The 15,107-nt window shown below is 36.2% G+C and overlaps 5 protein-coding genes across 5 annotated transcripts; 4 read left to right on the top strand and 1 right to left on the bottom strand.

Moving 5' to 3' along the window:
- Positions 1 to 2,847: 2,847 nt before the first annotated feature.
- Positions 2,848 to 4,423, top strand: PHYBLDRAFT_145600 (hypothetical protein; the record flags this gene model as incomplete). The annotated part of the gene is made up of 4 exons (XM_018431487.1): positions 2,848 to 2,916; positions 3,046 to 3,323; positions 3,423 to 3,731; positions 4,207 to 4,423. 4 exons carry the CDS (start codon positions 2,848 to 2,850, stop codon positions 4,421 to 4,423), a joined length of 873 nt encoding a protein of 290 aa, XP_018291239.1.
- A 1,206-nt stretch (positions 4,424 to 5,629) lies between these two features.
- Positions 5,630 to 7,612, top strand: PHYBLDRAFT_65796 (hypothetical protein; the record flags this gene model as incomplete). Its single annotated transcript, XM_018441535.1, has 1 exon — positions 5,630 to 7,612. One exon carries the CDS (start codon positions 5,630 to 5,632, stop codon positions 7,610 to 7,612), a length of 1,983 nt encoding a protein of 660 aa, XP_018291238.1.
- A 547-nt stretch (positions 7,613 to 8,159) lies between these two features.
- Positions 8,160 to 10,049, top strand: PHYBLDRAFT_168548 (hypothetical protein; the record flags this gene model as incomplete). Its single annotated transcript, XM_018435891.1, has 8 exons — positions 8,160 to 8,241; positions 8,339 to 8,483; positions 8,625 to 9,006; positions 9,090 to 9,144; positions 9,215 to 9,322; positions 9,413 to 9,597; positions 9,678 to 9,845; positions 9,930 to 10,049. The coding sequence occupies 8 exons, from the start codon at positions 8,160 to 8,162 to the stop codon at positions 10,047 to 10,049; spliced, it is 1,245 nt and encodes a 414-aa protein (XP_018291237.1).
- A 339-nt stretch (positions 10,050 to 10,388) lies between these two features.
- Positions 10,389 to 10,914, bottom strand: PHYBLDRAFT_158881 (hypothetical protein; the record flags this gene model as incomplete). The annotated part of the gene is made up of 2 exons (XM_018433874.1): positions 10,389 to 10,829; positions 10,912 to 10,914. The coding sequence occupies 2 exons, from the start codon at positions 10,912 to 10,914 to the stop codon at positions 10,389 to 10,391; spliced, it is 444 nt and encodes a 147-aa protein (XP_018291236.1).
- Positions 10,915 to 11,751: 837 nt separating this feature from the next.
- Positions 11,752 to 13,448, top strand: PHYBLDRAFT_31355 (hypothetical protein). Its single transcript, XM_018439976.1, has 3 exons — positions 11,752 to 11,947; positions 12,235 to 12,955; positions 13,115 to 13,448. Exons 1-3 carry the CDS (start codon positions 11,764 to 11,766, stop codon positions 13,194 to 13,196), a joined length of 987 nt encoding a protein of 328 aa, XP_018291235.1. The 5' UTR covers positions 11,752 to 11,763; the 3' UTR covers positions 13,197 to 13,448.
- Positions 13,449 to 15,107: the final 1,659 nt, after the last annotated feature.

Below are 15,107 nucleotides of genomic sequence, written 5' to 3'. Positions count from 1 at the left end.
AAATGTTCTTTGTTTTGGTAAGATTTTATAAGAATCTTGCAAATGCTTTGATTTAATATTTATTTTTTCTTTTATGTGTATGTATATATTTGTACCTGTGTACTTGTATTACTCCATTTTTTTTATTTTTTATTTTTTTTTACTATCTATTAAATAAATAAAAAAAGATATATTTATTATAAAATTGAATTCGTTAGAAGCCAATTATATTTATATTTATATTATTTTTATTAATAGTGTTAGTGTAGTATAGTGTGTAGATTGAGCAGTGTTGCCATTTAAAGAGAGAGACATCAAGAAATCAAACAAGTCAGGCCAGATAAATCTTTGACTCTTTTAAAAGAAGATTCCGAATATTTTTACAACCTACGATGTTATTTTAATTTTATGCGTGTGATTTGTACATATAGAAGAAAGAAAGAAATATATATATATATATATATTACATACATATTTTTTTATCAACCACCAATCATCCTCTCTCTTAGGATAAAAAAGGTACAAGAAACATAAAGACAAAATGGAATTTCATAAGAAAAAGTTATGGCGTGTACTTTTATTGGTTGTCTTTATTTTATTTTATTTACTGTTTTTTTTTTTTTTTTTTTTTTTTTTGCACACCAACAACAGCCAAGAGAGACAAAAATTAAATTAAATTAAATTAAATTAAATTGAAATCTTGTGTCCTTTTCTATGGAACAAATTAACAAAAGAGGCTTTCTTTAATTCAGTTTCTGGTCAGACTAATCCTTATTTCTTTAAGCCGCGGTTTTTTTTTCTCTTTCTGTTACAGCTACAGAAAAAAAAAAAAAAAAAAGAGAGAGAACCGGCATCTTTATTGTTGTTACTCTTACTGTGGTTTGGTGTTGGCGTTATTATTACCATTCTTATTATTATCACCGTAGGATTGTGAATGGCATTCATTAGTAACCTACATAATATAATATAAAATCTGTAACATATTTTATCTTTCTTTAAATAAAAATTTATAATATTAATATTCAAGAGAAAAGAAGACGAATAAAAGCAAGAAAACGAATCGATAATCTATATATACATCAAACATGGCTTTTCTCTCTCTCTCTCTTTTTTTTTTAATAATAATAATAATTCCCATTTATCCAATTAATTATTATGATAGTAAATCAATAATACCAAAGTATATAATAAAAAAAATAAACATGCGGGTTTTATTTCACACAATTGAGAAAAAAAAATTACATGTGGAATCGACAGCTGTATTTGGGAATTAAACAGATGTCAAACCCACAAATCCAAATATTTATATTTATTTATTAACATGGAGCATTTCTATGTTTAAGAGTGTATATTTTATAATATTTTATATGATGTATCCAAGGTCCTAATTCCAAATAAAAATATATGTGAAATCCAATTATTTAATTTTCATTTGCCGATCTTTTTTTGCTACTTTATTTGTAGCACATAAAAAATAGGCCGTTTAGTACTATTTTTTTCTAAAGTAAGCTTCTAATCCCGAAGTCATAAAATTTTGCTTTTTTGATTATACGACATTAGGAGAAATAAAATATTGAAACACCGCCGCATTTTTTTTTGTGTAGGAGAATTGCTAGCCTCACAAAAATGCCACGCTCCCAGGTGTTTTTAAATTACTAAAAACAGCTTAGACCGTTTGAGTTCCAAACATGCTCTACAATCTACCAAAAAGACTGGGCATTTGAAATTTAAGTTAATTATTTTATTTTACTTTACTTTTTTGCTTTTTTATAAGCTTTCAATTAGTTTTTGATTTTTTATTATTATTTTATAACAAGTAATTGACCCTCTTATTCCAACTATAATTTTATTTAAATATTATACTGTATTGCAATTAAGGTATTTGGGATTGATTTTGGATTAGTATCTCAATTTTAGAAAAAATAGATACTGTGAGAGTGTTATCTATTAAAAAAAAATAAAAAAATATACGAGATGTTCGGAACTAATCTTGGGTTAGTATCTTAAGATTAGAAAAAGTAGATACTGTGAGAGTGTTGTTTATTAAAGAGATAGAATAATATGCTTATATATACCAATCCATAAAGACGCTCTTTTTCTTAGTATTCAATTTGCCTCCCTTAACATTTGTACTTCCGCTATGCCACGCCTGGTACTCAAAATCCACCCAGGCACACATAAATCTACCTACACACACAAAATCTACCCAGGTACGCAAATCTACCCACACACACACAAATCTACCCACATACACACAAATTCCCCGGACACACATACAAATCCACCCACACACACAAATTCTCCAGGACACACACACATATCTTTTTTGTGATGAATTTATAGACATATATAAAGAATAACTTAATAAATAATTAACATACTTTTGGAAGTAGAACTCCCCACCTTCCCTCAAGTTTTATGTACATCTTTGCTATGAGAAGTTTAACGACTATATATTACAATTAATGTGTGAAAAATGAGTTGAGCAGTTTATTGAATGGTTAGTAGACTTTAAGTGATGTGGTTGTAAAATGGTAAGAAGATTTTCAGAGAATTTAAAGGCAGAGTCCAAGTCATGTACAGAGTATCTCCTTTTATTTTTAAAGATATAAGAAAATTCAATACTACATTTCAAATCGTCAATCCTGCAAAGCACACACCAAAAATCTTGTAATAAAACAACAAGAAAAATAACACCCAGACTACTAAAACGAATAAAATAAGAGTGGAGGGCAAAAGAGCAAAAGTCTCTTCTGCTCACTTCACCTTGGGTTTAGATACCTTGTTACACACAATGACCTTTAACCTCCCACCAAATACTTGAAGGTTCTATTGCTAGCGAACAAAACAACTTTTTCGTCGTCTACAATGTCATTAGATTTATCTCATAAAATCCTTTCTGGTATTGCTGATTTTCTTTCTTTCGATGAAAAGATTGTATGTTTGGGAGTCTACAGACAATGGAAACACATTTTTCAAGACGCAGCATAGACAGAGATCACGATAACTCGGAATGGCATTTGCTAAATCGACAAACAATCAACTGAAAAATTAATCTGCCAAAAGAATGGCAAAAAGGTCAAGCGTCTTATTTCGGACAAGCGCCTGAAAATTGAAGCGCATGACCGAGACTCTCTCCAAGTTATGTTTCCGAACATACACCGTATTCCGATTACATACCCACATATTTATGGCTGCGAAAGATTATCTAGCTGGGATCTTTTAAAGGCTGTGGCTATTGCTATGGAGCATTGTAATCCTTTCTCGTTTAAATTACTTCTTAGACCTCTTTCCTCGTTATCTTTCTTGAGGCATTTGGAGATTGTTATACCCTTCAAAAGCTCGTATAGGCCAAACATGACATTTTTGAACGCATGTCAAAGTCCCTACCACTCTTGGAATACTTTTGTATAAGAGGAAAATTCTACGATTTTTTACATCAGAAACATGAATTCGATGGATAATGGCAAGACAAAAAATCTAACTACACTCAAGCTTTCCTGTAGAAACTTTCGGGGATGTTGGGTGCATTATTTTTCCCAGAAATACCCAAATATCCGAACACTCATTTTGGACTTGAATTCGAACAGTGAAGATATCAAAGATTTCATGTGTATGCAGAAAAGCCTATTTTACACCTCATTGAAATTTTACGATTTGGAGAGAGCATCAATAACTATTACCATGTTATGCACAGTCCAGAAGACCGTATTTTGGCATCATACTCTATTTGTAATATCCCAATCTACAATGTAATTTACAAACAAGTTATCTACAACACTTTCAAGAAGGACCAATACAGTAGAATTTTAACCAAACATATCAAATTTTTACATCTACATTAAAAACGTTGGCTATACCGTGTTATCTGAAGCCGAGTCACCCATATTATATAGACATAGACACTGGTCATCTAGTGTCCTTGGTACTTTTAAATATTTCCGGTCAAATCTCAATTAACCTGGGCAAGATATTCTCTGACTGTAAAGCCTTATAAAAGATCAGGTTTGAGCATACAAATATTGATTGCTATAGATATAATGACGAACCAGACTTATCTTTTGCTATTTCTGTTATATCGTTTCTTGACACAGAAGTTAGTATTTACGCACTCAACTACATATCCATCAAATTTGGAAACATTCAAAGTCTGGGCCTTTGCAATTCAAGCATAACATGAGCCATATATGAAGGAACCGGCTGTCTCACAATTGACATGACTTGCAGCCACCTCAACCACCTGCACTTAAGCAGCTGTCAAACTCTGTCAACAAACGATCCTTTCGATACCAAATCTCTTGTCCAAATCGTAGAAATCCCCAGTCCTGTTAACCCTCCTTTGGCCAACCAAGACTCATGCGACAATACTAGCAAAAAATCTGAAATCGTGATCCTTGAATACGAGAAACCAACAGATAATGAAAATTCGATCCGGGCTTCATGATCATGTCGTACTGGACGAATCCGAAAAAAGGACTATTTGAGAAAAGAGTCCTGGATGAGAATGAGATTGCAGTTTCCAGAGATTACTTTTGTAATTTTCAGACGAGAAGAAATGCTAAACCATCTGACAAACCCAAAAGTGTGGCGGATTACATTAATTACTAAAAAAAAAAAACAAAACAAAACAGACGATTTTTCTCAAGAAGATGTCGAGATAGTATAGGGTAAAAGGGTAGCTAAGGAGAATTTGAAAAAAAAAACTACGCCATGGGTACGCTGAATTTCGACTTGGAAGCTTGGAGCAATGTAAATCTGACAGAATGAACTTGTGTGAACATAAAAAGTACGATCTTAATACATTTTTAGCCAAAGAATACAGCATTTTAGTTTAAAAAATGATCAATTCACATACTAGGATGACCTGACATTTTGGTTAATTTGCCAGTGATTTGCAAGTAGACATGTTATACATCTATTTGATCAAAGAAACCCTTTAAAATTAATGTCAAAACTCAATCAAGACCAAGGGCTGTACAAGCAACTAGCCATTAATGTGAATAATGTTCCTTGAAAATAAGAAAAATTAATGATGTGGAATTATGTTAATAAATGTGTTCAGCTTTTTTTGGTAAATTTACTGCTGCGAAACGTGGGATATAATAAAGCAGTAGCATATTTGTAGTTATGCATGAAGATTTATTGATATAAAAGAAGACACGGGAAGCTTTTTGTATACAGAAGAATTGGTTCAAGTAAAGTCCAGAGTATTAAGGTCATGCTGTCTTTTTTTTTTGGCTCATCTGAAAGCACGTTATAGAGACCAATAGAGTTTTTAATTGAATTTGCTTTTAAAGATGTTGAAGAATATTAAATGTAGGTTTTAGAAGGCACACACAGCAGTAGGCATTTCTAATTTTGATATTTATACCAAGTGTGCTGGTCTGATAAAATTCAAAGTAAATTACTTAAGCATGGTAATAATTACCTACCCAAAAAAAAACAAATGTTGTCTTATATATACATATTTTCATTGACACTCTTGATTTGAATTACTGGATCTGAATATTTGGTTACAGACACAAAAGAAAAGGGATTGACCTACCATTATACAAAAAGGGTTTCTCTTCTTTATTCTATTTTATTTTATTGCCCTAAACAGAACTCACTCATTACTCCTTTCCGATTTTTTTTTCTTTAAAAAAAAAAGATGTCATCAACTCTTCCTCTTGAAGTCCTTTCAATTATTGCTGATTCCCTTAATACCGAAGAGAAACTTGCTTGCTCATGCGTCTGTAAACATTGGACTAAAATTTTTCAAATTGCGGCATGGAGTTCGATCGAGATAGATTCATTTGTCATTCAATCGATCAAAGAACAATCATCTGGAGAGAAATCAATATACCAAAAGAATGGAAAATATGTCAAGAAAATTAACTTGGATGAATATGTCGAAGTACAAACCTCTGAATGGCAGGTCCTTCAACGAGAGTTTCCGAATATACGCTATATTTCTGTTCCGCACAACGTCCTCGAAAAGTTTTCATTTAAAGGTCTTTCAAACTGGGACGCCTGGACTGCCTTACAAACCGCAGTCTTTTACCTCGATCAAGAAGGACCTACTGTATCAGAAAATTTCATCAGCGACCTTTCCATTTTACCTTCCTTGAAGCGATTGGAGATTATTCCTATCGATAACGACGGAATGGAATTAAGAATTGACGTATTCGAGGCCATTCAAGAGCGCGCGCCACTTCTCGAGTACCTGAAAATAAAAGGGAACTTCGTTCCTTTCAACTTCTCTGATATGGCTGCCATGGCATTCGCCCCTCCTGCAGACAATGTAAAAGAAATTACGCTCGATTGTACTCACATGGATCCACACTGGCTTTTTTACTTTGGTATAAAGTACCCAAATGTTCGTAAAATCCTAGTGTCAACTGAATCCAGCCTTATACCCAGAGGGTTATTCTGTGATATAACATCACTTTCTGCTTACAAAGATCATGCATTTTCCCATCTGGAAGTCATGGCCGTAAATTCCAGTGAAGATATCGGCGATTCACCCTTTTGTTTTTGGAACATGCTTGCTCGTTGTAATATTCCGCTTAAGCGTCTGGCTTACAAACTAGACAGCCCAAAAGCAGCCTCTAGCAGGAATTCCGCGAAAGCTGTGCAATTAGCAATTGACATATTCTCAAAGACAATCAAAGAGATGCACATATCATGTTTTCTGGGGTGGGAGGACACCTCGTTCAAGCCCATAAGATTTGGCACTTGTTCAAATCTGGTGCTTTTGCACATTGCCGGTCAATTCGAGATTGAATTGGACATGCTCTTGGACAACTGTGAAGCTTTAAGAAATATCTCATTTGTCGATTCAAAAATCACTGAACATTTAGCTGGTACCTCACCGGAAAAGCTACACAATCTAACTGAGATCTCATTTAACTCAGTGGATCTTTATGACAAAACACTCAGCTACATATCTAGCCGTTGTAGAAAGCTTCAGACTTTGTGTATATACAATTCCAACATAACCGGAATGATATCCCCAGAAACCGGGGCTTTTCTCATTGACATGCATCACACCCACCTTAAGTACCTTCATTGGTGTGGCAACGACATTTGCTCGATGAATAGCTATCCAAATGTCGTTGCTAGTATTCATACTACAGCAATTCAACAACGTGCTCACCTACCTGTACTCGATGAGGAATCAGACAATAATACCAAAGGGGAGGACAAACCATCAGTATATAATGATGATGAAGAAGAGGAAGAGGAAGAAGATATAGATATAACCTGGATTCACGACTATATAATTGTGAATGGATTAAGAGATACAGCACATCACAGACGAGTCTTGGATGAAGATGAAATCAGAATTGCCAAGGATTACTTTAGAAACTTCCAAGCTAGAAGGGAGGCCGAGACTCCGAGCGGATCTGATGGTGTTAAAGAATACTTTGATTCCATGCTCGCCTTATTTGATAAAGAATCATCCTGTCATCCGGACATGATGTGGAATAGAAGAGTCATTAGAGAAGACTGGAAAAAAGATCTTTATCGCGGATACGCTAAACTTCTACTCGGAAGCCTGGACGAATATGAAGTTGAAGAAAGTATGGTCTGTGATCACAGGAAATATGATTATCCTACTTTTTTAGAATGTGAATATACGAATGAATAAGAAAAAATATATAGATAAATCGATTAATAAAAAAAAATCTATAAAAAAAAACCAAAACTAGAATGGCCAATGAATTCAATATAGTAATCTCTATAACAAAAGCTTACTATAAAGGTCTTCTTTATTTTGAATAGCCAGCTAATACAAGTTCAACTACTATTGTTATTAGCTTTAAATGAAATGAAATTAAATGAGGTTCAAATTACATTATAATTACCACGGCTCTTATTTGCCAATAAAAAAACTAAAATTAATAAATTAAAGAAAACAGAAGCTAAAATTTAATTTTACGTTTGGTTACTTGCGAGCAAGGTTTTTTTTTGTTCAAAGTTGCAAGTACCGACTTTATTTAACTGCCTAATTAAGAAGATTGAGCTCTAAAAATACGCTCTAACTCTAAAAATAGATCAATTAGAGTGTAAGAAGTGCCGTTTTGCAGACCAAAGTCGCATTACAGTGAAACAAAGTGAGTTCTCGAACAAAAAATAAATAAATTTACAAGACTAGGGTTCATCTCTCTTCCATTCATTTTTTTTTTTAAATTGTAATGATGACAATCTCAAATGCTAATCCAATAGAATTCAAAAAATTGCAAAAGCAATACCTAATAGTTTACCTGTTGGTAATGGGTAGGATCCAAAAAAAAAAAGCGAGAAATGTAACGATGACCAACAGTTTGAATATTTTTTTTTTCTTTTCTTGATTTGATTTGATTTATTCGCACAGGTGCCGATTGGCTTCAGGGCCCTTATCTCTACAAGTTGTATCGATCATACGGTCTTGACCTATCTCAAATTGCATGTCTATTCTTGACTGGATTCTTTAGTGGTGCTATTGCAGGGACAGCCATGGGAAGTGCTGCTGATACAATGTAAGCAAAATATAAAATAAATAACAAAACAAAAACAAAAACAAAAAAACTATCCACTAAATCAATGCCCTGACATCTCCTTTTTTGTGCTTTGTTTTTTTTTTGCTACTGTTACTACTGTTGTTATTGTTATGTATTTAGTGGAAGACGAAAAATGTGTCTTGGATTTTGTACAATGTCAATTTGTGGATTATTTCTACGACAGATTGATTCCTACAGTGTATTGTTTCTATCGCATATATTGTCTGGTCTCTGCACAGCATTATTATATAGTGTATTCGAAGCATGGTATGTATCTGAACACACATCGCGTGGGTTCCCAAACGAGTGGCGTGCACGCACTTTTGCAACAGGCACTTTCTTGAATGGTCTTGTTGCTATCTTGGCTGGTGTGTCCGCCAATGGATTGGTGTCGTGGTGGGGATATGGTGCACCATATTATGGCGCAATTGTCTTACTTGCTACTGCAGCCGTCGTTATCCAATCAATTTGGACAGAGAATTACGGTGAAGGAGATGGAAAGGTAACAAATACATATATATATATAATGGGAATTACCCTTTCCCATAAACTATTCGGCCCAAATTTACTTATATATTGGATTAGACGGATACACAGTTGATACATACCCTCAAAGAAGGATGTCGTACACTCTGGAATGGTAAAGTAAAAAAAGAAGTATATCTGGCTAATTATTTCAAGATTGCTCATAATACAACACATTCAAATAGACACCAACATCATAATTTTGGGTACTGCTCAAACCTTCTTTGAATGCTCAATGTATGTGTTTGTCTTACTTTATACACCTGCTGTTGAAAATGCCGTTGGAGCAAGAGGTGAGTAAACTTTAGTATAAAGTTCTGTGGATATAGCAGTACCAGAAACAGCATTAAACTTACTTGTTTTCCTATCTAAAAATAAATCAGAGCTTCCTCTAGGAATGCTTTTTTCGACGTTAATGTTTGCTGTCATGATGGGTTCTCTCACTTTCCGGGTCATTGAACGCCAGGTCAAGATTATTGCCTTTTTGGATTATAGCCACATACTGGCCCTTGCTCTTGGCTTAGCAAGCTTTTCATTCGGTGTCATGAGCTACTTTGAACCAACTTCGGTAACCAAAAAAGAAAAAAAAAAGAGAAAGAGAAAAGAAGACTGATATGTGCTTTATCCTTTTATTTATTTACTTGATAGATTGTATTGTTGGTATCTTCTTACCACATCTTTGAATTCACAACTGGTCTCTATTATCCCGCAATCTCTTCCCTCAAGGCTGATGTGATCCCTGAAGAGACAAGAGCAGGTGTAATGACACTACTTCGAATTCCAATGAATCTTGGCGTTGGATTCTTAATGTGGCATGTAAGTCACTCTCTTTTATATATATACAAGACCATGTCTCCAATACTGATTACTTATTTATTTATTGATCCGTCTATTTTGTAGGTCGAGGATCTATCTACAGCAACAATGTTTGCTATATGTGGATTGATGACATTGGCAGGTTGTGTCTTGGTAACTCTCACATATCGTTCCAAAATCACACCCGTTATTCCTTCTCCCTAGACCATATCCTATATATTTCGCTCTTAATTTTTAAAATCCTAATCTTAATCACCATATTCACTTTCACTACAGCTTTCCCTATCACTTTCACCTTTGACCTCAACACATCCCTCCCAACTCTCTCTTCTCATGAAAGAACAATTATTTTACTTTGCTCTCATCAATTTGGTTTGTTTTTTTATCTTTATTATCTTTTTTTTTCTTCTTCTCATTCCAATAGAAATAACAGCAGTTTGTCCCATCATTACGCGAAATAAAACAAAACAATATATTGTTGTTGTTTTTCTTTGTTGTTGTTTTTTGTTGTTGTCGCTGCTGCTGTCGCCTTGAGTAAGTTCTTTACTTGAGGGGGACGAATCTGGAAGAGTGGGTGGCACCAATACCGGGGCGACCGTGCTTAACAGGCTTGTAAGAGATGGAGAACTCGGCAAGGTAGTGAGCGGTCATCTCGGGCTTGATCTCAACCTGGTTGAAGGTCTTGCCGTTGTAGACACCGACGACGGAACCAATCATCTCGGGGACAATGATCATGTCACGGAGATGGGTCTTGACGGTAGCAGGCTTCTCACCAGGGGTAGCCTCCTTCTTGGCATTGCGGAGCTTCTTGATGAGGCCCATGTGCTTGCGCTTAAGTCCACGCTGGAATCTTCTGCGGGCACGGGAGTGCACGAGAGCCATGAACTGCTCAGAGGACAAGTCCAAGAGCTGCTCGAGGTCAATACCACGGTAGGTGAACTTGCGGAAGGTTCTCTTTCTGAGGTTAGTCTGCTCCTGGTCAGCCTACAACACGCATGGTGAGTAATTATGTGGGTAGATGGATGGATCCATAGGTCGGATGGATGGATGGATAGGCGAGACTCACCATGGTGTCAATGAAAGGGGGTGGTTTTTGGTTGGCGTTTGCTCGATTGGCTTGACTCCATTTCAATGCCGCCGCCACCGTCCACCGTCCACCGCTCACCGCCCGCTCATTCTTCCCTTTTTTTCTTCTTTTTTTCTCTCTCTCTTTCTAACCAGCCAATCTACACCAAGCCCTTGGGAAGTGTGTGTGCGTAGACATACACACACAAAATATTATAGGCTCCGACAAAATACATTAAACAAGAATTTTATTGAGGCTATTCAACGCAAATATTCTGTGGATATCTATACGAATTATGCATTAATTAATAAAGAAGTGTAGAATAATATGAATACAACCAAACCAATAATATCGAAACAAAGATTTTCAGCTACTATCCCAAAAACCCATACAAGTACAATTTTCATTGATAATTATTGTACTAGCAAACAAGCAAAACCTTTTTTATTTATTTATTTAAAGATAAAAATAAAAACTTGGCTATATTTTATATCATAATTAACATTATTACTTGCTTCAAATTTCAATTCTATTAAGGTTATTCTTTAAACTGATTTTTTTCTTTTCCTTTGTCCTTAACGGCCTTCATTAAACTATTCCTTTCTTCTTCTTCTTCTTCTTCTTTTTTGACTCTTTGCGTCTTTTTGCTTAAAAGATAAAAAAAAACAAAAATTCGGATTAGAAAGGGCAAAAGAAAAAAAAAAGAAAAAGCTTACTACTGTGCGCTTGATATTGCTGACATCACAACCCTCTTTTTTTCGCCGTCCGAAAAAAAAAATCTCGCTGGGCAACTTTGATGTTTTTGTGCTGGCTATTTTTTTTTTCCAGACCACTTTTCCTTAAAGTTACGCCATGAGACCGATTCTCCTCCAAGGCCACACGCGTTCCCTGACACAGATCAAGTACAACCGCGAGGGTGATTTGATCTTCTCGGTCTCAAAAGACAAGGTTGTCAATGTGTGGTATTCTCACAATGGCGAGCGCCTTGGTACCTACAGCGGTCATCAAGGCAGTGTGTGGACAGTCGATGTCAACTGTAAGAATCTTTCACAATTATTGCAACATCACCCACTACCACCAAAATCACAAACACTACCAGAAACAACAACAACAACAAAAACAAAAATTTGGATTGGATGATAATATAAAATAAATATAAAAAAAAAAGAAAAAAAAAGAGGCAAAAGGAACAATAATACCAATATATAACAAAGAAAGAAAAACTCATCAACGATTCCATCAACTCAACAATTATATTGCAATTATTATTTTTCTTTTTTTTTTGCATATACTTAAATCTTCTCTTCTTTCTTCATCATGCAGCTACCTCAACGATGATTGTCACTGGTTCCGCCGATAACTCTGCCAAGCTGTGGGATGTCCGAACAGGTCGTTGTCTCAAGACTTGGGAATTCAAAACTGCAGTAAAGCGTGTTGATTTTAACGAAGACGACACAATGGTCCTGTGCGTTACTGAGGAACGTATGGGTTTCTCTGGCACTGTTACTGTGTTGGCCGTCAACCCCAATGTCGAGGCTTCTCAGTCAGATGAGCCAATCGCAACCATCGTCAACACTGGTGGACCCAAGGCCGTTGTGGCTGGCTGGGGAAACTTGAACAAGTACATCATCAGCGGTCACGTCGACGGTTCTATTATCCAGTGGGACTGGAAGAACAACGAGAAGAACCTCTCTATTAAGCCCCACAGTGACTTGATCACCGATATTCAGTTCAGCCCCGATCGCACTTACTTCATCACCTCGTCCAAGGACAAGACCGCACAGATCTTCGAGAGTGAATCTCTTGCTCACAAGAAGACCTACACTACCGATACTCCCCTCAACTCTGCAAGCTTCACACCAAAGTACCAGGAGTTTGTGATTGTTGGTGGTGGTCAGGATGCCATGAGCGTCACCACAACCTCTGCCCGTGCTGGTAAGTTCGAGAGCAGATTCTATCACAAGATTCTCGAAGAGGAAGTTGGTCGTGTACGTGGTCACTTCGGTCCTATCAACACTATTGCAGTTCACCCCGATGGCAAGAGGTAAGAATCTTTATTGTTATTATTGTTCTTTGGCCAGTTATTGTGTTATCAAAGAGAATATATATATATATGTATTAAAGAGGGAAGGGGTGGAAAATGTAATTTCTTTTTTGGTTTATTCATGCATGTGTATGTCTTCTTTCTGTATCATTGTTATAGTTATTCAAGCGGTGGTGAGGATGGTTATGTCCGTGTCCATCACTTTGACCCCGATTACTTCAAGTTTAAGATTGAATCTTAGATTACTATTTTTTTTCCCTTTTTTAAAAAAAAATATGGTGCAGACCCCTCTTTAACTGGTTACTGTTTTCAGTGCAGTCCACTTGTTCATTATCTCTTCTCGCCTTGTATTAAACACGATGCATACATCCTTTTTCTTTACTCTATTTTCTTTATATTCTTGGGAAGTTTTATTATTTGGGTTTCTAGAGTTATTTGAGTTGTTTTATGTTGGACTTATTATATATATATATATAAATATGCAGTCAACATGAAAGTTTTGGTTGGTTATTTCAATTCGCTTATTTTAAGGAGAAAAAAAATCGACCCGTTCTTGATTTGATCCTTTTTAGGATTCAATTTTCATGTTTGTTTGTGGCTACAGTGGTCTAGGAGTATAGTAAAGGTTACAGGAGGCTACCAAACACAGGCGATCCAACTCTTTATTATTTATTCTTTATCTTGCTGATTGACATCTTGTGGGATTTAGATGTACCTTTATGGTGGACGAAAGAAACGGACGGACTCTATTTTTATTGTTCTTTCTTTCTTTCTTTTATCTTATTCTATTCATTCGGAGAAATAGAGCAATGACGTTCGATAGAAAGTTGAACGATCAATACACCTTTTTTTTTCTTTCTTTTTGGTCTTTACAGTAAGCGGACGAAAATCTCTCGTAGAGTTTCCTCTTCTTTCTCCCCACCTTTAGTAACCTGGACTTTAAACTTCTTGTTATATTATGCCCTTTTTTCTTGGTGAGGTTCATATGTTTGCTCCAAGGTTGTGTTTTGCAGGATTAATGGCTTTAATACATCATTAAGCATTTATCAGAAAAGGGCAAAAGAGAACAAAGTACATGTAAAAATCACTGCCCAAAGGCTTAGCAATAACTTTGTAAATAGAATTGTTTATTTAAACTTTTGCGTGAGTATTTTATTAATGTGTATATATGTTTGTTATTTTGCTGTTGCTGTTGCTGTTGTGATGCTTGCTTGTAATAATATAAAGTATAATAAAAGAAGAGAGTAATAATATTGATAAACTTTCTCTACAAATCACGGTTATTTAATACAGCGAGAGCGAAACTTTTATTCTGCTCATTGTAGGATTCCTATTTTTTTATTAATATTTTTAACGGCGAGAACGGCGGACTGGAGAGGCCGATGGACTCCGGCGTTTGCTTCTCTCTTGAAGATCTGAACGACGAACTGGGGAGGCAGAAGGACTCCGGCGTCTGCTGCTTTCTTTAATATCTGAACGACGAACTGGGGAGGCAGAAGGACTCCGGCGTCTGCTGCTCTCTTTAATATCTGGACGACGAACTGGGGAGGCAGAAGGACTCCGGCGTCTGTTGCTCTCTTTAAGATCTGAACGACGAATTGGAGAGGCCGATGGACTCCGGCGTCTGCTGCTCTCTTTAAGATCTGAACGGCGAATTGGAGAGGCAGAAGGACTCCGGCGTCTGTTGTTCTCTTTAATATTTGGACGACGAACTGGGGAGGCAGAAGGACTTTGGCGTCTGTTTCTCTCTTTAGGATCCGAACGACGGACCGGAGATTCAGAAGGGCTTCTGCGTCTGTTTCTCTCCTTGGAATCTGAACGACGAACTGGAGATGCAGAAGGGCTCCGGCGTCTATTTTTCTCTTTAGAGTCTGAACGGCGGTGTTGGCGATGTCGGCGTGTTGGTGACCTTGACCGACTTTTACGTCGTTTATCATCTGGAGAGGCAGAGCGGTGACGATGACGACGCTCCTTGTTGTGTTTGTGCTTTCGATCTGAACGATGGCGCTTGTGCTTCTTTGACTTTTCCGGCTTTTCGGGTTTTTCTTCTTTCTCTGTCTGCAGCGGCCGACTAAAGTTGTTAGAGCGTGCAAGAGGTTCTGCGTTGCTACTTGTGGCATTCATGACTTCCATGTGTTGAGATGCAGGTGGT

The sequence above is a fragment of the Phycomyces blakesleeanus genome (assembly GCF_001638985.1).
Source record: "Phycomyces blakesleeanus NRRL 1555(-) unplaced genomic scaffold PHYBLscaffold_11, whole genome shotgun sequence".
NCBI classification, from domain to species: Eukaryota; Fungi; Mucoromycota; class Mucoromycetes; order Mucorales; family Phycomycetaceae; genus Phycomyces; species Phycomyces blakesleeanus.
The sequence above is the reverse complement of the archived record's forward strand: the minus strand, read 5'-3'. Positions and strand labels throughout refer to the sequence as shown.

Bases quoted from the DNA above. Each gene is read 5' to 3' on its own strand.
- PHYBLDRAFT_31355 (XM_018439976.1), top strand. From the start codon at position 11,764: ATGAGACCGATTCTCCTCCAAGGCCACACGCGTTCCCTGACACAGATC. The intron at 11,948-12,234 runs GTAAGAATCTTT...TTCATCATGCAG, and splicing joins GTGGACAGTCGATGTCAACT to CTACCTCAACGATGATTGTC. The intron at 12,956-13,114 runs GTAAGAATCTTT...TCATTGTTATAG, and splicing joins GTTCACCCCGATGGCAAGAG to TTATTCAAGCGGTGGTGAGG.